This window comes from Cherax quadricarinatus, chromosome 42 (assembly GCF_038502225.1).
Source record: "Cherax quadricarinatus isolate ZL_2023a chromosome 42, ASM3850222v1, whole genome shotgun sequence".
NCBI classification, from domain to species: domain Eukaryota; kingdom Metazoa; phylum Arthropoda; class Malacostraca; order Decapoda; family Parastacidae; genus Cherax; species Cherax quadricarinatus.
In genome coordinates, this window is record NC_091333.1 from 27,295,602 (window position 1) to 27,319,150 (window position 23,549).

The 23,549-nt window shown below is 40.8% G+C and overlaps 1 protein-coding gene across 1 annotated transcript in view; it reads left to right on the forward strand.

Moving 5' to 3' along the window:
• The first annotated feature begins 208 nt into the window (after positions 1 to 208).
• The window catches only part of LOC128694529 (uncharacterized), an 89,807-nt gene continuing 66,466 nt past the window's right edge, over positions 209 to 23,549 (forward strand). The window contains exon 1 of the mRNA XM_070093169.1: positions 209 to 765. Within this exon, the coding sequence (XP_069949270.1) occupies positions 425 to 765 (341 nt within the window). The 5' untranslated portion in view covers positions 209 to 424. The remainder of the gene's footprint in view (positions 766 to 23,549) is intronic.

Sequence of the window (23,549 nt, forward strand, 5' to 3'; positions counted from 1 at the left end):
AGCAGCAACAGCCTGGTTGATCAGGCTCTGATCCACCAGGAGGCCTGGTCACAGACCGGGCCGCGGGGGCGTTGACCCCCGGAACTCTCTCCAGGTAAACTCCAGATTTATATATATATATATATATATATATATATATATATATATATATATATATATATATATATATATATATATATATCAGTTTACAGCACGATTCGAACCTGCAATCTCGGCATCAGAGTACACAGTACTTTATACATATAGCCTCGCGTGTTTCATTAGCTCTATTTTTTCCGATGCTCTCTTGTTACTGAGTTTCACTTCTTTGTATTTTTGGTTGTGTATAAGGTATGTATGTGTTCAATATAGTTAAAATAGCCTAGTTTTGCAACAAAGAACTGCAGTATTTCTTTTTGCTCGCCAGGTTACAGTGCAAACAAGGATGGCGAAGATGAGCCAGATACAAGTGTTAATGTTGAGGCTGGTGCTGATGACTGCGCTTGTCTTGCTGCTCCTCAGTCCTTACTTGCTGCCACGCTTACACTTACCACCATTAGCATCATTATTAAAACCACAAGCACCAATACCATTATCACAAACACCATCACCACCACAACAAAAGACTAAGGAACACCACCCAGTCTATGACAAAAGCTGCTACAAGTACCACGCAAACCTCACTGCAGAGAACATATGTTGCAGGACACTCAACTTCAGTGGTTCTATCAGTGTGCTCCACAAGTGTATTATAGAGGCCAACACTCACCTGCTGAACAAACAGAGGTTAGTATGTAATGTTAACAAGAATTCCTTTTATCCAGGAGGGTTAGCTAAAACATAACACTTATACTATAAAAAAAAATATTGATTTAGAGTTTATGCAAAGTGGGTTAGATTTATTTCTTTATTGAGTTAGCCGGGAAATTGAACAATAATCAAGTAGAACTGGTTTATGACCTTGACCTGATAATGAATGTGCATTTAATCGACACTGCAAGTATATCTAGTAATAATCTAGAAGATGCCACAAAATATCCTAAACAGATATCGGAAATATTTCTCTGCCTTACCCTCAGAGAAATTAAATAATTCCACAGTACGAATTACAAAAGACAGCAGCCGGGCAGAAGATAACGTAAACATCCAGGTAAAAATCACAAAGTAACCTCACTTCCGACAACATGCCTACTTAACCAGACGGAGGAGATGAGTAAGACATGTGCAGCAGTTTGGCATCTTTATTTTTGAATCGTTTAGCATATAAGGAAGATTTCTATAGTCAAATACAGAGACAGCAGTGTAGTGGTGAGGTAAATATGACGTAATCAGTGTATCAGATTTTCAAAGTTGATACACTGGATCATCATCATTTGCCTCGCCACTGCTCCTGCTGTCTTACTATATATTTCACTTTGTAGTTGACTGAGAAAGTCTACCGTGTAGGCACAACGTTTCAACAATACATATACCAGACTGTTGCACATGTGTCTTGCACATCTACTTATAAGTATTATATACAATTTTCGTAATAAACGAGGCCGGCTGAAGGCGAAATAGAGTATAACGTAATAGAAGATGACGTAAGTGAACAAACTATACGACAAGCTTATTCAGTCACCAAAGACAATACTTATGTCGTATGTCCAAAACAATGAGTAAGAGGCGAACAGATTGGACACAAGGAAGTCCAAGAGATCACTACAAACTGGCACAGTGCCTGATAAATGGAAAATGGCAAATGTAATACCCATTACAAGGTAGGTGACAGGTCCTTGGCTTCGAACTATAGACTAATAAGCCTTACCTCCATAGTGGGAAAATTTATGGAATCAATAAATGCCGAAGCAATTCGTAGCCATCTTGACAGGCACAGATTGATTAATGATTCTCAACACGGTTTGACAAAGGGGCGTTCCTGACTTACGAATTTACTAACTTTTTTCATTAAGGTGTTTGAGGAGGTAGATCATTGTAATGAATATGATATTGTGTATATGGACTTCAGTAAGGCTTTCGATAGAGTTCCATACCAAAGGCTATTGAGGAAACTTAGGGCACACGGAATAGGAGGAGAAATTTTTTCCTCGGTAGAGGCATGGCTGACAAATAGACAGTAGAGAGTTTGCATAAATGGGGAGAAATCAGAATGGGGGCACGTCACAAGCAGTGTTCCTCAGGGGTCAGTGTTGGGCCCGTTGTTGTTCACAGTTTACATAAAAGACATAGACGAGGGAATAAATAACGACATAAGCAAATTTGCTGATGGCACCAAAATAGGCCGTCCAATTCATTCTAATGAGGACATTAGAGCACTCCAGGATGTTTTGAATAGACTAACGCAATGGTCGGAGAAGTGGCAGATGCAGTTTAATTTTGACAACTGCAAAGTTCTAAATGTTGGACAGTTAAATAACCATGCCACATATAAACTAAATAATGTAGATCTTAATACTACCGATTGCGAAAAGGATTTAGGAGTTCTGGTTAGCAGTAACCTAAAACCAAGACAACAGTGCATTAGTGTTCGCAAAAAAGCTAACAGAATTCTTGAATTCTTGGCTTCATATCTAGAAGTATAAATAATAGAAGTCCTCAGGATGTTCTTCAACTTTATATATCCTTGGTTAGGCCTCATTTAGACTATGCTGCTCAGTTCTGGTCACCGTATTACAGAATGGATATAAATGCTCTGGAAAACGTACAAAGGAGGATGACAAAGATGATCCCATGTATCAGAAATCTTCCCTATGAGGATACCTGGAGATTTACCTGGAGAGAGTTCCGGGGGTCAACGCCCCAGCGGCCCGGTCTGAGACCAGGCCTCATGGTGGATCAGAGCCTGATCAACCAGGCTGTTGCTGCTGGCTGCACGCAAACCAACATACGAGCCACAGCCCGGCTGATCCGGAACTGACTTTAGGTGCTTGTCCAGTGCCAGCTTGAAGACTGCCAGGGGTCTGTTGGTAATCCCCCTTATGTGTGCTGGGAGGCAGTTGAACAGTCTCGGGCCCCTGACACTTATTCTATGGTCTCTTAACGTGCTAGTGACACCCCTGCTTTTCATTGGGGGGATGGTGCATCGTCTGCCAAGTCTTTTGCTTTCGTAGTGAGTGATTTTCGTGTGCAAGTTCGGTACTAGTCCCTCTAGGATTTTCCAGGTGTATATAATCATGTATCTCTCCCTCCTGCGTTCCAGGGAATACAGGTTTAGGAACCTCAAGCGCTCCCAATAATTGAGGTGTTTTATCTCCGTTATGCGCGGCGTGAAAGTTCTCTGTACATTTTCTAGGTCGGCAATTTCACCTGCCTTGAAAGGTGCTGTTAGTGTGCAGCAATATTCCAGCCTAGATAGAACAAGTGACCTGAAGAGTGTCATCATGGGCTTGGCCTCCCTAGTTTTGAAGGTTCTCATTATCCATCCTGTCATTTTTCTAGCAGATGCGATTGAATCTGCACTCTCTCGAAAGGCGTAGAATTAGTTGGGATATGATCGAGGTGTATAAATGGAAAACAGGAATAAATAAATGGGATGTAAATAATGTGCTGAAAATTTTCAGCCAAATCAGGACTCGCAGCAATGGTTTCAAGATGGAAAAATTCAGATTCAGGAAGGATATAGGAAAGTACTGGTTTGGTAATAGAGTTGTGGATGAGTGGAACAAACTCCCGAGTACAGTTATTCAGGCTAAAACGTTTTGTAGTTTTAAAAATAGGTTAGATAAATACATGAGTTGGTGTGGGTGGGTGTGAGTTGGACCTGACTAGCTTGAGCTGCTGGGTCTGGTACAGTGCTCCATCCTTGAGTGAGGATGACCAGACTGGGTGGGTCATTGGTCTAATCCAGGGGGGGACATGGACCTGCTCCGCATGGGTCAGTAGGCCTGTTGCCTGTTGCAGTGTTCCTTCTATCTTATATTCTTAGCATTAACTGGAAATGCAAGAATAATGATAATACAGTAAAAATCCCTGATTTTCGTTCTGCCGATTATAATGGACTTAGGGAACACCTGTCTAATCTTGATTGGATTTATCTAGCTAATGATTTTATTGACGATGATCATACTTATGATTATGAAGGGATCTGCTTTTATGATTGTTTTCTTAATAATGTACACCGTGCCCAGAGTATATACATTCCCCAGAGAGAAATTAGGTCTAATAATAATGATCCCAAATGGGTTAACAGGAGGCTAAAGCATCTGTTAGGGGAGAAAAGGGGAATTTATAGGCGGATCAGAAGAGGAGAGGTTAACCTTACTGACCAATATGTTCAGCTTAAAAGAGAAGTACAAAAGGGGATTAGAAAGGCTAAACGTGACTATGAAATTAGAGTTGCTAATGAATCAAAGACTAATCCAAAGGGGTTCTTTCAAGTGTATAGGACGAAGGTGAAGGAAAAAGTAGGACCTCTGAAAATTGGGAATGGACAGCTGACGAATAATGAACTGGAAATGTGTTCCTTATTTAATGACTATTTTTTGTCAGTTTTTACACAGGAAGATGTAAATGAGATTCCAGAAATTAACAATTATTTAGTTGCTGATGAATTTAAGTTAACTAATATACTGTCACGAGGGACATGGTTATTAAACAGATAGACAAACTGAAGCAAAATAAGTCCCCGGGACCCGATCAGCTGTTTTCCAGGGTACTTAAGGAATGCAAAATGGAGCTTAGTCAGCCATTAACGAGTGTGTTCAATGCGTCCATCCTTACCGGAGTTGTGCCAGAGTTGTGGAAGATGGCTAATGTGGTTCCTATATTCAAATCAGGGGATAAGTCCACTCCTTCAAATTACCGTCCAATAAGCCTGACATCTATAGTGGGCAAGTTATTAGAATCAATTATAGCTGACATTCTCAGAAGTCACCTTGAAGAGCATAACTTGATCAATGAATCTCAGCATGGATTCACGAGAGGTCGTTCCTGCCTTACAAACTTACTGACGTTCTTCAATAGAACATTTGAGGCAGTTGACAGTGATAAGGAATATGATATTGTTTATTTGGATTTTAGTAAAGCCTTCGATAGAGTACCTCACAAGAGACTCTTAAGAAAAGTGGCAGCTCATGGTATGGGAGGTAAAGTTCTAGCATGGATTGAGGCATGGCTTACCAATAGAAAGCAGAGAGTTACCATTAATGAAGTGAAATCTGAATGGGGATTAGTCACTAGTGGCGTTCCACAAGGATCAGTTTTAGGCCCTCTCTTGTTCATAATTTACATAAATGACCTTGATGAAGGGATTACCAGTGACATGAGTAAGTTTGCTGATGATTCAAAGATAGGCCGTATAATTCACTCTGAGGAGGATATCAATGAACTCCAGGACGATTTGGACAAATTAATGTCTTGGTCTGAAAAATGGCAGAAGTGGTGACGTGTACTTAGCTCTGTGAAGACCTGTTTGTGTGCTCTCTGTGAATCTGAACCAGGATGCCCTCTCTTGAGCAGCTTTACCAGCAGCTGAGAGAAGAACTCAGAGTTGCTAAACTGGAGATACGGCGATTAACGGAGGAGAACAAGAGGATTCGTAGTAGTCCACCTGTTGTGAGTCCCCAGGTTAAGAGGGGAGCTTGGTCAGTGGCCGGGCAACATGGAACCAAGCTGAAGATTAAGAAAACGGTTGGAGAGGCAGAAACAACGAGAAACCAGAAGACTGCCGTGGAAACTTCCAACTCATTCTCGGTGCTACCTGACGAATGTGAGTGTTCTACTGGGAATGCCACAATGAGCACCAAAGAAGCATTGGCAGACGTGAGTGAGACATCCCTAGAAACCCCAACGAAGACCATCGAGAACGTCTTGACGAATTCTACAAGTGGTGTAATGCTACCTGGCGAATGTGAGTCGACTACTCGGAGCATCACGACGGACGACGCAAAGGAAGGTAAAAACATTTTGTTGTTGGGGATAGCCAGATTAGGTACATGGATAGGGCATTCTGCTTGAAGGACAGGAGTAGGAGGCAGAGAGTGTGTTTTCCTGGGGCAGGGATGAAGGATATTGTTAGCCGTCTGGATGACATCATGAGAGGTAATGGGAGCAATCCTATTATCTGTCTCAGTGCTGGAGGCAACGATGTTGGCAGACGTAGGAGTGAGGACCTGATTAGCAGGTATAGGTCAGCAATAGATATAATTAGGAGGAAGGGTGGGAAACCTGTCATATGTGGCATTTTGCCAAGGAGAGGAGTTGGAAATGAATGGTTGTCCAGAGCAATTGGTGTCAATTGCTGGCTGGACAATTACTGTAAGGAAAATGCGGTAACATTCATTGACAACTGGGACCTCTTCTATGGCAGAAATGACATGTATGCCAGGGATGGGGTTCACTTATCTAGGTGTGGGGTGGGAGCACTGGCCAACGCAGTGGAGGGAGCTGTTAGGTATTTAAACTAGGAATAGTTAGTGGTATGGGTTTCTGCGGGAAAACTGTGAAGTCTCAGGGTAGTAATATGAGTACTAGGAGAACTAGTAATAGGCAAAATGAGGTGGATATCGGAAAGCCAGTGGCACTAATTGACAAGGACAGTAATAGGTTTAGTGGAATAACAGAAAGGAGCAGGAATGATAAAGAGAAAGGAGGGTCCTTAAGTATATATTACACAAATAGTCGCAGTGCTAGGAATAAGATGGACGAGTTGAGACTAGTTGCTAGTGCAGGTAACATAGATGTATTTGCCATTACTGAGACGTGGTTTAATTCAAAAAGTCGGGACATGCCTGCAGAATGTCACATTCAGGGTTTCAAATTGTTCCAAGTAGATAGAAGTATCGGGAAGGGGGGTGGGGTGGCATTGTATGTCCGAGATCGCTTGAACTGTTGCATTAAAACGGGTATTAAGTCTGAAGTAACACATACAGAGTCTGTTTGGATAGAATTTTCAGAGTGGCATGAAAAATTAACTTTAGGTGTGATATACCGTCCCCCAAATTTAGATAGGGACCAGGGAAGACTACTATGGGAGGAAATTGTTAGGGCCACAAGGCACGATAATGTAGTAATTCTAGGAGACTTTAACTTTAGTCATATTGATTGGAATTTCTTGACTGGGAATTTAGAATCATACGACTTCTTAGAAGTAGTTCAGGATTGTTTTCTGAAGCAGTTTGTGACAGAACCTACAAGGGGTAATAACCTGCTTGACTTAGTTTTGGCAAACAATGAATCCCTTGTTAATAATTTAGAAGTTTCAGAAGAACTGGGTGCTAGCGACCACAAATCAATTACATTTAGAATTGAATGGAAGTATGATAGTAGGGATAACTCAGTAACAGTCCCAGATTTTCGCTTAGCAGATTACGATGGGCTTAGAGAACACTTATCATCTGTTGACTGGGGTAACGAAGAGAGCTATCAATGTGACAGTTTTATGAACACAATACATGCTGCTCAAAGAACATTTATCCCTTATAAAGAAATTAGATCAAATAGAAATGACCCAAAATGGATGAATAATAGGCTGAAATATCTACTAGGGCATAAGAAAGGAATTTTTAGGCGTATCAAAAGAGGCGAAGGTCATCTTATGAATCAGTATACTGACACTAAGAGGGACATTAAAAAGGGGATAAGAAAAGCTAAAAGGGACTATGAAATTAAAGTTGCTAGGGATTCTAAAACTAACCCAAAAAGTTTTTTCCAGGTATATAGAACAAAAGTCAGAGATAAGATAGGTCCCCTTAAAAATAACTATGGGCATCTTACTGACAAAGAGAATGAAATGTGCTCGATTTTAAATAATTATTTTCTCTCGGTTTTTACACAGGAAGACACTAATAATATTCCGGTAATTAATTTTTATAGTGGGCCAGAAGAAGATAAATTATGTAACATCATAGTCACTAGTGAAATGGTTGTGAAGCAGATAGACGGACTGAAGCAAAATAAGTCACCGGGTCCTGATGAGGTTTTTTCAAGGGTTCTAAAGGAATGCAAAATGGAAGTCTGTGAACCATTAACAAATATTTTTAATTTATCTCTTCAAACAGGTGTAGTGTCTGATATGTGGAAGATGGCTAATGTAATTCCTATTTTTAAAACAGGGGACAAGTCGTTACCGTCAAATTACCGCCCAATAAGCCTGACCTCAATTGTGGGCAAGTTACTAGAGTCAATTATAGCTCAAATTATAAGAAGCCATCTCGATAAGCATAGCTTGATTAATGATACTCAGCATGGATTCACAAGAGGCCGGTCTTGTCTAACTAATTTATTACCTTTTTTCAGTAAAGCTTTTGAGGCTGTTGACCACGATAAAGAATTTGATATTATTTACTTAGATTTTAGTAAGGCATTTGATAGAGTTCCGCACCAAAGACTGTTGAAGAAAGTAGCAGCTCATGGCATTGGGGGAAGAGTGCTCTCGTGGATCGAATCATGGTTCACAGACAGGAAGCAGAGAGTGTCCATAAATGGGGTTAAATCCGAGTGGGGATCGGTAACAAGTGGCGTTCCACAGGGATCAGTCTTGGGCCCGTTGTTGTTTATAATATATATCAATGATCTTGATGAAGGAATTACTAGTGATATGAGCAAATTCGCCGATGACACGAAGATAGGTAGGATAATTGATTCAAACGTAGATGTTAGGGAACTTCAGGAGGATTTAGACAAACTCTACTCTTGGTCAGAAAAGTGGCAGATGCAGTTCAATGTAGATAAATGCAAGGTTCTGAAGCTCGGGAGTGTCCATAACCCTAGCACTTATAAGTTAAATAATGTAGAACTTAGCCATACAGATTGCAAAAAGGACTTGGGGGTTATGGTAAGCAGCAACCTTAAACCAAGACAGCAATGCCTAAGCGTACGTAATAAGGCAAATAGATTACTGGGATTTATATCAAGAAGTGTAAGCAACAGAAGTCCAGAGGTCATACTGCAGCTTTATACATCATTAGTAAGGCCTCACCTAGATTATGCAGCTCAATTCTGGTCTCCATATTACAGAATGGACATAAATTCGTTAGAAAACATTCAGCGTAGGATGACTAAATTAATACATAGCATTAGAAATCTTCCTTATGAAGAAAGATTGAAGACTCTTAAGTTACATTCACTTGTTAGACGAAGAATGAGGGGAGACCTGATCGAAGTGTATAAGTGGAAGATAGGTATTAATAAAGGGGATATTAACAAGGTCTTGAGGATATCTCTCCAAGAGAGAACCCGCAGTAATGGATTTAAATTAGATAAGTTTAGATTTAGAAAGGACATAGGAAAGTATTGGTTTGGAAATAGGGTAGTTGATGAGTGGAACAGTCTACCTAGTTGGGTTATTGAGGCTGGGACTTTGGGTAGTTTCAAATTTAGGTTGGATAAGTACATGAGTGGGGTTGTAAGAGAAGTAAATGCGAGGGTCTTGGCAAGAGGCGTGGAGTTAAAAGATAAAGAATCACACACAGGGTGGGAGTTATCACAGCTGCTCTTTGCTGATGACACTGTGCTCTTGGGAGATTCTGAAGAGAAGCTGCAGAGATTGGTGGATGAATTTGGTAGGGTGTGCAAAAGAAGAAAATTAAAGGTGAATACAGGAAAGAGTAAGGTTATGAGGATAATAAAAAGATTAGGTGATGAAAGATTGAATATCAGATTGGAGGGAGAGAGTATGGAGGAGGTGAATGTATTCAGATATTTGGGAGTGGACGTGTCAGCGGATGGGTCTATGAAAGATGAGGTGAATCATAGAATTGATGAGGGAAAAAGAGTGAGTGGTGCACTTAGGAGTCTGTGGAGACAGAGAACTTTGTCCTTGGAGGCAAAGAGGGGAATGTATGAGAGTATAGTTTTACCAACGCTCTTGTATGGGTGTGAAGCATGGGTGATGAATGTTGCAGCGAGGAGAAGGCTGGAGGCAGTGGAGATGTCATGTCTGAGGGCAATGTGTGGTGTGAATATAATGCAGAGAATTCGTAGTTTGGAAGTTAGGAGGAGGTGCGGGATTACCAAAAGTGTTGTCCAGAGGGCTGAGGAAGGGTTGTTGAGGTGGTTCGGACATGTAGAGAGAATGGAGCGAAACAGAATAACTTCAAGAGTGTATCAGTCTGTAGTGGAAGGAAGGCGGGGTAGGGGTCGGCCTAGGAAGGGTTGGAGGGAGGGGGTAAAGGAGGTTTTGTGTGCGAGGGGCTTGGACTTCCAGCAGGCATGCGTGAGCGTGTTTGATAGGAGTGAATGGAGACAAATGGTTTTTAATACTTGACATGCTGTTGGAGTGTGAGCAAAGTAACATTTATGAAGGGATTCAGGGAAACCGGCAGGCCGGACTTGAGTCCTGGAGATGGGAAGTACAGTGCCTGCACTCTGAAGGAGGGGTGTTAATGTTGCAGTTTAAAAACTGTAGTGTAAAGCACCCTTCTGGCAAGACAGTGATGGAGTGAATGATGGTGAAAGTTTTTCTTTTTCGGGCCACCCTGCCTTGGTGGGAATCGGCCAGTGTGATAATAATAAAAAAATAATAAGTACATGAGTGGGAGGGGTTGGATTTGAGAGGGACTTGCACATCGGAGCTTGTTTCTTGGGTGGCATTGAAAATTGGGTTGGACAAATGTTTGTTAGTGGGATGAATTGTAAAGGACCTGCCTAGTATGGGCCAACAGGCTTGCTGCAGTGTTCCTCTTTTCTTATGTTCTTATGTTCTTATGAAGTCCAAAAGTTATTTTACAGCTCTATACATCACTAGTGAGGCCTCATTTAGATTATGCTGCTCAGTTTTGGTCCCCATCCATCAGCATCCCCCACATCCATCAGCATTTTGGGGGGAATTCCCCCCAAAATGCTGATGGATGTGTCTATAAGATTCCTTGTAAAATTTGCGATAAAGTTTATTACGGTCAAACTGGTAAAAATCTCGAACTAAGATTAAAACAACATAAATATAGCATTAGAACTGGACAAGATTCCAATGCTCTATTTATTCATGTAAGAGATTTTAACCATCCAATTGATTTTCAAAAAGTTGAGAAAGTAGTATCAAGCAAGTCCATGGTCGACAGGAATATAATTGAATCTTGTTTCATAAAAAGCAGTTTTGACAATAATATGAATATTTCCTTTGGTTTATATAAATTAGATCCGTTTATAATTAATAGAATTTGGGAAGAATTTAATAATACACTGGACAAATAATTTTTAAATTTTCTTGGGTATAATAGTTTGTGGGGTGAGTTGTGCAAAGGTCCTATCCAAGTTGGGTCAGCGCGCGTCAGGTGTTTAACCGTTGTGGGATCTGATAGTGAGGTGCTGGCCAGACCCCTTATATAGCTTCCTTGGATGCTTTACTTTCATAGTTCCTTGATAATGTGAGTAGTCACGAAAGCGCTTGGAATTTCTCTATTCTTTCAGAGTGGTTGTTTTGTGTGTGTATATATATATATATATATATATATATATATATATATATATATATATATATATATATATATATATATATATATATATATATATATATATGTCGTGCCGAATATGTAAAACTGGTCAATTAGCAAGAACTCATTTAAAATTAAGTCCTTTCTGAAATTTTCTCTAATACGTTTAAAGATATATTTTTTTCATTTATGTTAATGTAAAAAAATTTAATTTTGCACCAAAAGAATCTTAGAAAACTTACCTAACCTTATTATAACAAGAACAATTTATTTTAGCCTAACCCAACTAAATATATTTTAAATACGTTTACAATAATTTAGTACTAAACAAACACAATCAAACATATTTTTTTCGTTAGGTTCAGAATGATTTTGGCGAAATTATTGCATACACAAATTTTCACTTGTCCTATATGGCAAGATGAGCGTTGCTATTTAAGCCAAGATCGCAAGTTCTGCCTATTCGGCACGACATATATATATATATATATATATATATATATATATATATATATATATATATATATATATATATATATATATATATATATATCCTCCATGGGGAAGTGGAACAGAATTCTTCCTCCGTAAGCCATGCGTGTTGTAAGAGGCGACTAAAATGCCGGGAGCAAGGGGCTAGTAACCTCTTCTCCTGTATATATTACTAAATGCAAAAGAAGAAACTTTCGTTTTTCCTTTTGGGCCACCCCGCCTCGGTGGGATACAGCCGGTGTGTTGAAAGAAAGATATATATATATATATATATATATATATATTCTAAGTAGTGATGAAGGCGGCTCAGTGGCTCATTCTAGAGTGTCTTCCTCCCAAAAGGCCTTCTACAGAGCGGTCTCTTCCACAGAGTGGCTTCCTCCCAAAAGGACTTCTACAGAGCTGTCTCCTTTTCACACCTATGTGCTAATGACCTTGACCTCGCCCTCGAGACCACCTCACCCTCGAGACCACCTCACCATCGAGACCACCTCACCCTCAACCCCCCACCCTCGCGCCCCCCACCCACGACCCCCACCCTCGCGCCCCCCACCCACGACCCCCACCCACAGCCCCGCGCCCCCCACCCGCCCCTGCCCTCACGCCCCCCACCCGTCCCCGCCCTCGCGCCGACCCACCCGCCCGTCGCGCCCTTGCGCCCGCCCGCGCCCCTCGCGCCTTCGCGCCCGCCCGTGCCTTCTGCTGCGCCTTCTGCAGCGTCGTCCAGATCGCCCCCGCTCCCCGAATTTTTTTCCGATTTTTTTCGAATTTTTTTTGAATTTCAGTTTTTTGTGCTCTCCACTTCCTCGAATCAAGTTTTTTGGATTGCCCCTCCCACTTTCACCCCCACCCCAAATTTTTTTTTTTTCTCTCGATAATACAAAGACTCCAATTCCTCGGATCAAATTTTTCTCGATAATACAAAGACTCCAATTCCTCGGATCAAGTTTTTTGGATTCCCCCCTCTGGGGGTAAGCATTCAAAATGGACTCCCACTTGCATCCCAATTATTTTTTTTTTCTCGATAATACAAAGACTCTATCTCCTTGGATCAAAGATTTTCTCGATAATACAAAGACTCCACTTCCTCGGATCAAGTTTTTTCTCGATATTACAAAGACTCCATCTCCTCGGATCAAGTTTTTTGGATTCCCCCCACTTTCACCCCCACACCAAATTTTTTCGAATTTTTTTTTCTGGATAATACGAAAGACTCCATCTCCTTGGATCAAGCTTTTGGATTCCCCCCTATGGGGTTTCGAAATTCTTATGATCTCCTTGGATCAAGGTTTTCTCCTCCATCTCCTCGGATCAAGTTTTTTTTTGGATTCCCCCCCTCTGGGGGTAAGCATTCAAATGAACTCCTCCTATGGGGCATGGTGCTCTCTCTTACTACAGGTCTAAACAAGTGTGACGTCACCCCACCTGTGTTTACTCGGCGGTCAGTGACGTCACGTGATGACCTCTCACATACAGGCTGAATCTTGTCGACTTCCCCCTATGTCAGTGACGTCATGCGATGACCCCCACACACAGGCTGAATCTTGTCGACTTCCCCATCTCAGTATTACTCATTTCATATACAACATAGGGAAAACATTTTCACTCATAACCCAGGATAATCCAAATAATTTCACATTTTTTTTCGTTAATACCCACAACAATCCACAATTTCTTTACAAAATACAACACAAGTCTAGACATTTTTCTCGTTTTAACTATTTCATCTCAGGTCACTCCCCACGAAGTAACCTTCTCTCTCTCCTCCTCCCCACCCTCCCGAACCCTAACACTCCAACCAACACCTCACAATTTTCACTCATAACCCCCAATTTTTCTCGTTTTAACTATTTCATCAGAAAGTCACCACAACACTTATAACCACTTTTCGATAAATTCACTAGTCACAATTTTGCATATTACGAAGTTAATACACACACACACCTCACTTTACTTTGAACACCTTCAAAACACTCTCATAAATCATTTGAATACTCACAAAAATACCTTTGAACATTTCCAAACAACACTGAAACACTTCCAAAATATCATTTTGAATACTCCCAAATATGATTTGACAGCTCTAATTTATCTGCACTTACACATTTCATTAAATTACAACTCATCCCCCGAAACTCCTCCCTCAGTCTCCAGACTTCACAACATTATCACAAAAACTAACTCAAACACTTTATTTTGAACATCACCAAAAAACACCATCAATTACCTTTAATTACTCCAAAAACATCATTCGAACACCCCTAAATCACCTCTGAATACTCCCAGAACACCTTCATAAATACTCTTGCACATCATTTGAACACCTTCAAAACACCTTTGAATAACCTCAAAACACCATTTGATTACTCCCTAATACACCACTGAATACTACTAAAACACCACTGAATACACTCAAAACACCACCAAAATCACCATAAACTAAGATCAACTCTCACATCCCACAACACCCACAGCCCACAACACCCACAGCCCACAACACCCACATCCCACATCACTCACACCCCACAATTTTTTCTCGTTTTAATTAATTTCATCAGAAAGTCACAACAACAACACACTTATAATCACTTTTCAACAACTCTAGTTCGACAACAACACCCACAACCCACAACACCCACAACACCCACAACACCCACAACACCCACACCCCACAATTTTTTCTCGTTTAACTAATTTCATCAGAAAAAGTCACAACAACAACCCACTTATAACATCTTTTTCGGTATCTCTAGTACGACAACAACACCCACAACCCACAACACCCACACCCCACAATACCGTCACAACAACAACAACCCACAACTTATAATCACACCTTTGAATAACCTCAAAACACCATTTGAGTACTCCCAAATACACCACTGAATACTACTAAAACACCACTGAATACACTCAAAACACCACCAAAATCACCATAAACTAAGATCAACACCCACATCCCACAACACCCACATCCCACATCACCCACAACCCACATCACCAACAACCCACAATTTTTTCTCGTTTTAACTAATTTCATCACAAAGTCACAACAACAACAACCCACAACTTATAATCACTTTTCAACAACTCTAATTCGACAACAACACCCACATCCCACAACACCCACAACACCCACAACCCACAACACCCACACCCCACAATTTTTTCTCGTTTTAACTAATTTCATCAGAAAAAGTCACAACAACAACCCACTTATAACATCTTTTTCGGTATCTCTAGTTCGAGAACAACAACACCCACAACACCCACATCCCACAACACCCACAACACCCACATCACCCACAACCCACATCACCCACAACCCACATCACCCACACCCCACAACACCCACAACCCACAATTTTTTTTTCTCGTTTTAACTAATTTCATCAGAAAAAGTCACAACAACCAACTTACAATCACTTTTCAGCATCTCTAGTTCGACAACAACACCCACAAACCCACAACACCCACAACCCACAACACCCACATCCCACAACACCCACAACCCACAACACCCACATCCCACAACACCCACAACCCACAATTTTTTCTCGTTTTAACTAATTTCATCGGAAAAAGGCACAACAACCCACAACTTATAACCACTTTTTCGGTATCTCTAGTTCGACAACAACACCCACAACCCACATCACCCACACCCCCACAATTTTTTCTCGTTTTAACTATTTCATCAGAAAAAGTCACAACAACAACCCACTTATAACATCTTTTTTTCGATATATCTAGTTCGACAACAATACCCACATCCCTCATCAGTTACCATTTTATTCACAATTTATTCGATACAAATTTTTCCCCTTCTTTTAACTGAATCTTAAATGTAATGCACATTCCTCCCTACATTACTAAAATTCAAATAAATTCCTCTCCATACCGATCTCCTTGTATCCACATAAATTGATATTATACTCACAACAACTAATCTCACTACCCAACTTCTGAGACATGTTTCTACACCCTCCATTCTTTTCCAATATATCATAACTTTTCAATTCTGTAATTTCTTTTTAAAATATTCACACATTACCTTTATTTTCAGTAAAATCTCCCCATATTTCATTAAATTTCTAATACAACCCTCCCCATACCCCTCTCCATCTCACCCACATTTCTTCACATCCACTCACCCATCTCCCAACACACCTCTTCTGAACACACACAAAAATCACATTTCACATCCACAAATGCATCTCATCACCCATCTCAAATCCACTAAAATCACTGTAACCAAGATATTCACAAAACTCTATGACCACCAAACACACACACACACACACACACACACACACACACACACACACACACACACACACACACACCTCACTTTACTTTGAACACCTTCAAAACACTCTCATACATCATTTGAGACCACCTTTTCTCAATATCTCTCATCCACAACCTTTATCATCTCACTACAGAACAACCCCAAGATTACTTCGAACACTCTCATAAATCATTTGAATACTCACATAAACACCTTTGAACATTTCCAAACAACACTGAAGCACTTCCAAAATATCATTTTGATTACTCCCAAATAAGATTTATCATCTCTAATTTATCTACACTTACAATTTCATTAACTGAAATTACAACACATCCACCATACTACTCCCTCAGTCTCCAGACTTTACAACATTAACACAAAAACTAACTCAGACACTTATGACATGAGACATTTTACCAAAACTAACACAATCACATATATGTTATATATCCAATATCTAAGATCACCACAATCAAGACGTTTGCCAAATTCTATATCCCCACCACTAAGATCACATTTTTTTTTTGTACACATTCTCTTAAAACATCATCATAACGAAGATCACTAAAACTATCTATACTTTTACTAAGATCACATAACATTTTGTCTTCTCTAACTCACCCACCAATTCACATTCTCATTCACACTTACACATTTCATTAACCGAAATTACATCTCATCCACCAAACTCCTCCCTCATTCTCCAGACTTTACAACATTAGCACAAAAAAAACTAACTCATACACTTATGACATGAGACATTACCATATCTAACACACTGACTAACTTTGAACCAACTCTGAACACCACTGATCATCTTCAAAAAATACTCTGCACATCATTTGAACACCTTCAAAAAACACCATCAAACACCTCCGAATACTCCCAAAACGCTACCGATTACTACCAAATCACCACTGAATACTACCAAATCACCGTCAAAATCACCAGAAACTAAGTTTAACATCACCATCTAACATCCTTTTTATAGAAATCCCCTCAAATCACTATAACCAAGAACTCCCTCCCCATTTGGCGCATAAAAAAAAAAACATGAACACAAACCTAATACGCAAACACTTAGTACATGATCACCATCAACTGAAAACATATCTTGTACACACACATATTCTAAGACAACCACCAACTGCAATCACCCATGTTCACTTACCTCAAAAATCACTAATATCACAGAAAATACTCATTTTTATAAACATTTCACACAAAAAAAAATCATATTTGACAATAAGCGCACTCACCTCACTACCACCAACACACGATGTCACACCTCACAGGACCGACGAGCTCACCTCCAGTGACGTCACACTCCCATTGTGCTACTTGGTGGTTGGTAACATCACACCCAACCCACCTTGTTTCAACCTGTTGTACCCTACATTACCTAAGAACACTATATCCAAGACGAATACCAGATTTTATGACCCCACCACCAAGATCACAGAAAACACTTATTTTTTAAACATTCGCACAAAAATAAGACATACACAAAAATACCACAACACTTCCACTAACATCTATAACATAACATGAGCACTATAACATATCACTATCACAAAAAAATAATACACAGACACCCACATCTTATACATTTCAATCACAAATTTAAGACATGAGACATACACACCAAATCTAAGACATTCACCTCCAACTATGACATACACATCTTAACTAAGACATACACCAAAAACCTATACTTGACATATTGCGGTATGAATATTCATGCAGCATTTATGTTGCATATCACATTTCCTCATCCACATCATCCCTAAAACATCCTTCCTTATTCATTCCGTATATCTCCTAGAGTTGTTTTAACCCCGACGGCCCATCATGACATTAGGAGCCAGAGTGTAGTAGGTGGTGTTGGAGTGGTGATGGTTGCTCTGGCTCCTACGTCGTGATGGGCCCGTCGGGGTTAAAACAACTCTAGGAGATATACGGAATGAATAAGGATGTTTTAGGGATGATGTGGATGAGGAAATGTGATATGCAACATAAATGCGGTATGAATATTCATACCGCAATATGTCAAGTATAGGTTTTTGGTGTATGTCTTAGTTAAGATGTGTATGTCATAGTTGGAGGTGAATGTCTTAGATTTGGTGTGTATGTCTCATGTCTTAAATTTGTGATTGAAATGTATAAGATGTGGGTGTCTGTGTATTATTTTTTTGTGATAGTGATATGTTATAGTGCTCATGTTATGTTATAGATGTTGGTGGAAGTGTTGTGGTATTTTTGTGTATGTCTTATCCAAGGTTTATACCATGTCTTATCCCCAACCGCCCACACCTGCCTCTGCTTCTTCTAAATCCAATTCCTTCTCGCTAAACCTCAAATTCTCTAATCCTGATGCCACTATCTGTCCTGAAAATTTATTATATCAGATCACTGGTGCACCTCAACTTAAAGTCTTCAAGACCAACTCAGGCTTCAAACTCCTTCTTCTTAAACATTCCTACGAAACGTACACCTCAACCGATACCAGACAAAAACTTCTCAACGCAGGCTTCACCATTATTTGGACTCCTGAGCATCGTGCCAAAAGAACAGTCATTGCTAAACACGTAGACTACTCTCTCCTGACAGCCTATGACACAGACAAAGAAGACTTAATAAAAGATATCAGTACTAAGAACAAAGTCTCTGTTGACGATATTTACAGACCCGAAAACTCTATTCTCAAAATACGCTGTTCTACTCCTGCTGACGCCTCTACACTCTTCAGACAAGGAATCTTTGCCAAGACCATCAGCATTCCTCCAAACTCTCTCTTCACTCCGAACTTCCATCCAATCACACAATGTCTTAAATGCTACAAATTCGGCCACGACAAAAACACATGCACATCTACACAAGTCTGCTCCAGATGCTCAGCAACTGGCCACTTCTGGAATACTTGCAACCTCCCCCCTTAAATGTTCTAACTGCGGCGGGTCACACCCTGCAGTTGCAAATTCCTACCCTTCTAGAAAGCACATTCTCTCCTCCCTCAGAGCAAGCCAACCTCCCTCCCTCCCCAACACCTCCCCTGCACCTCCCTCGCCTTCCATACCTCCCTCCCCTACCCCCAATGCCTGGGCCTCTCCACGCACTTGGTCTACCTCTTCTACTCTACACACATCAAACACCAACACACAGACTACAAGCACTTCTCATTCTACACCTACACCCACACTAGACTACAAAACTAACTGTCAACTCGCCACTGCTGCCCAGTCTGCAATGGTAATCTCTCAAGCTTACCAATCAGACTACTCACATGTCCTTAACCTAATCTTGTCTGCTAACAATCTTCCATCTTTAATTATCCCTCCTTCCTGCTTATCTTCTAAGCCTCCTACAACCTCTCCCTCCTCCCTCTCTCCTACCCCCCCACTTCCTACTCCCACTGGCTCTTCTCCTCCCCTACCCCTCTTCACTACTTCCACACCTCCCACCAACACCTGTATGCTGCTGCTACGACCACCCCACCCCCCACTTCTTTACCCACTTCCTCTTCCCCTTCAAAAGCTTCCACTTCCTCATCTCTTACCATAGCTTCCTCTTCCTCATCCCCTACCAAAGCTTCCACTTCCTCTGCATCTACCTTCGCCCACTCCTCCACCACTACCAAAACTTCATCCAGGTCCAACTGTACCTCCTCCAGACAAAATCCACTCAAACCTAAACCTGCCCCAACTTCTGACAGACAGACAAAAGAACGTAAAAACAGATCCATCTCTTCCTCCCCCTCCAGGAAACTGGTTTGTAACACCTACAAACTCACATACACTGATGGCACCACTATCACGGGCTTTAATCCAAACTCCTCCCCCGACATTAACTTTGCTATGACGAAACTATTAAATCATGTTTAAAGTGATTCAGTTAACGTACTTTCTTACTTTACAATAAGACACCTACTGGCCGAGCTACTTGAAGCAGAGAGACCAGATATTGTTTTGCTAAACAGTACCTGCCTCAAAGCCCCTCAACGTATCCGCCATTATGGTTATACATGTACTGCACTAGAGTTTCCCTATGATCCCCACGATGGGGTTGCCATCCTTGTCAAAGCCAACATAAAACACTAATCTCTCCCAATCCCTTTTATTCACCAACACTGTCTTGCAGTCAGAATACACACCCACCTTTGCCCCTTTATCTTTTTCACCACCTACGCTCGCCCAAACACTATTCTCAACATACACGACCTTTCCTTAGTCTTCAACTATGCCAACACACCAACATACCTACTAGCTGACATGAATGCCAAACACACTGCCTATCATCACACCAGTAACAACCAACTTGGTCACCAATTACTCAACTTCACAAACCATAAACACCTAATTCATCTCGGGCCAGACTTCAACACCTTCTACAATCACATGGGCCAAGGCAAACCAGACATCATTCTTGCAAACCGAGCCAGCTCTCTATTTCAACACTACATCTCACCTCAAGTGTGGATTATGTATTGGTAGATAAAAGACTGTTGAGTATACTTCAGGATGTACATGTTTATATAGGGGCCACAGGTATATCAGATCACTTTCTAGTTGTAGCTACACTGAGAGTAAAAGGTAGATGGGATACAAGGAGAACAGAAGCATCAGGGAAAAGAGAGGTGAAGGTTTATGAACTAAAAGAGGAGGCAGTTAGGGTAAGATATAAACAGCTATTGGAGGATATATAAGCTAATGAGAGAATAGGCAATGCGGTCGAAGTGGAATGGGGTAGGTTTAAAAATGTAGTGTTAGAGTGTTCAGCAGAAGTTTGTGGTTACAGGAAAGTGGGTGCGGGAGGGAAGAGGAGCGATTGGTGGAATGATGATGTAAAGAGAGTAGTAAGGGAGAAAAAGTTAGCATATGAGAAGTTTTTACAAAGTAGAAGTGATGCAAAGAGGGAAGAGTATATGGAGAAAAAGAGAGAGGTTAAGAGAGTGGTGAAGCAATGTAAAAAGAGAGCAAATGAGAGAGTGGGTGAGATGTTATCAGCAAATTTTGTTGAAAATAAGAAAAAGTTTTGGAGTGAGATTAACAAGTTAAGAAAGCCTAGAGAACAGATGGATTTGTCAGTTAAAAATAGGAGAGGAGAGTTATTAAATGGAGAGTTAGAGGTATTGCGAAGATGGAGGGAATATTTTGAGGAATTGTTAAATGTTGATGAAGTTAGGGAAACTGTGATTTCGTGTATAGGGAAAGGAGGAACAACATCTTGTAGAAGTGAGGAAGAGCCAGTTGTGAGTGTGGGGGAAGTTCGTGAATCAGTAGGTAAAATGAAAGGGGGTAAGGCAGCCGGGATTGATGGGATATAGAAATGTTAAAAGCAGGTGGGGATATAGTTTTGGAGTGGTTGGTGCAATTATTTAATAAATGCATGGAAGAGAGTAAGGTACCTAGGGATTGGCAGAGAGCATGCATAGTTCCTTTGTACAAAGGCAAAGGGGACAAAAGAGAGTGCAAAAATTGTAGGGGGATAAGGGGCATTTGAGGGGGTCGGAGCGTGGAGAGAAAAAACACTCGAAGAAATATGAAAATTGAGTTATTGTTACCAAAAAATAGCTGAACTTTCTGGCTACACTCTGGTATAATTATTATCCTTGTACGATGTTCCTAAAAGGAATTACAGCCATTTATAACAGGCATGGGGACAGCGCCTGGTCTCACATTGCGTAACAAGCGCTGACGCGGCAATGTATATGTTTTTCCCCGTGTTATTTTTATCCTTTTCTTACATCTTTATGTCTAATATAATACAAATTCACCATCTGAGATCATGGCAGAGTGGGCGGAGATAATATGGTCAAGTAACCAGTCAGGTACCCTGGGTATAGTACCCAAAATGGCCGACACCTCCAGCCAACAAAATATTCCATACCCACGCTAATATCAATTATTTATCTATCACAATTGATCTATTATGACATAATGCAATATAATAATAGCATATAAACATAAAAAGTACACCTTAAAAAATAATATATAGCATAATATGATGCCCCGAGGAAAAAATTTCTATCGATAGGGGTGTGTGGACCAGGTGTTTACAGTGAAACATATAAGTGAACATTATTTAGATAAGGCTAAAGACGTTTTTGTGGCATTTATGGATTTGGAAAAGGCGAATGACAGGGTGGATAGGGGGGCAATGTGGCAGATGTTGCAAGTGTATGGTGTAGGAGGTAGGTTACTGAAAGCAGTGAAGAGTTTTTACGAGGATAGTGAGGCTCAAGTTAGAGTATGTAGGAAAGAGGGAAATTATTTCCCAGTAAAAGTAGGCCTTAGATAAGGATGTGTGAAGTCACCGTAGTTGTTTAATATATTTATAGATGGGGTTGTAAGAGAAGTAAATGCGAGGGTCTTGGCAAGAGGCGTGGAGTTAAAAGATAAAGAATCACACATGAAGTGGTAGTTGTCACAGTTGCTCTTTGCTGATGACACTGTGCTCTTGGGAGATTCTGAAGATAAGTTGCAGAGATTAGTGGATGAATATGGTAGGGTGTGCAAAAGAAGAAAATTAAAAGTGAATACAGGAAAGAGTAAGGTTATGAGGATAACAAAAAGATTAGGTGATGAAAGATTGGATATCAGATTGGAGGGTGAGAGTATGGAGGAGGTGAATGTATTCAGATATTTGGGAGTGGACGTGTCAGCGGATGGGTCTGTGAAAGATGAGGTGAATCATAGAATTGATGAGGGAAAAAGGGTGAGCGGTGCACTTAGGAGTCTGTGGAGACAAAGAACTTTGTCCTTGGAGACAAAGAGGGGAATGTATGAGAGTATAGTTTTACCAATGCTCTTATATGGGTGTGAAGCATGGGTGATGAATGTTGCAGCGAGGAGAAGGCTGGAGGCAGTGGAGATGTCATGTCTGAAGGCAATATGTGGTGTGAATATAATGCAGAGAATTCGTAGTTTGGAAGTTAGGAGGAGAAGCGGGATTACCAAAACTGTTGTCCAGAGGGCTGAGGAAGGGTTGTTGAGGTGGTTTGGACATGTAGAGAGAATGGAGCGAAACAGAGTGACTTCAAGAGTGCAACAGTCTGTAGTGGAAGGAAGGCGGGGTAGAGGTCGGCTTAGGAAAGGTTGGAGGGAGGGGGTAAAGGAGGATTTGTGTGCGAGGGGCTTGGACTTCCAGCAGGCATGCGTGAGCGTGTTTGATAGGAGTGAATGGAGACAAATGGTTTTTAATACTTGACGTGCTGTTGGAGTGTGAGCAAAGTAACATTTATGAAGGGGTTCAGGGAAACCGGCAGGCCGGACTTGAGTCCTGGAGATGGGAAGTACAGTGCCTGCACTCTGAAGGAGGGGTCTTAATGTTGCAGTTTAAAAACTGTAGTGTAAAGCACCCTTCTGTCAAGACAGTGATTGAGTGAATGATGGTGAAAGTTTTTCTTTTTTGGGCCA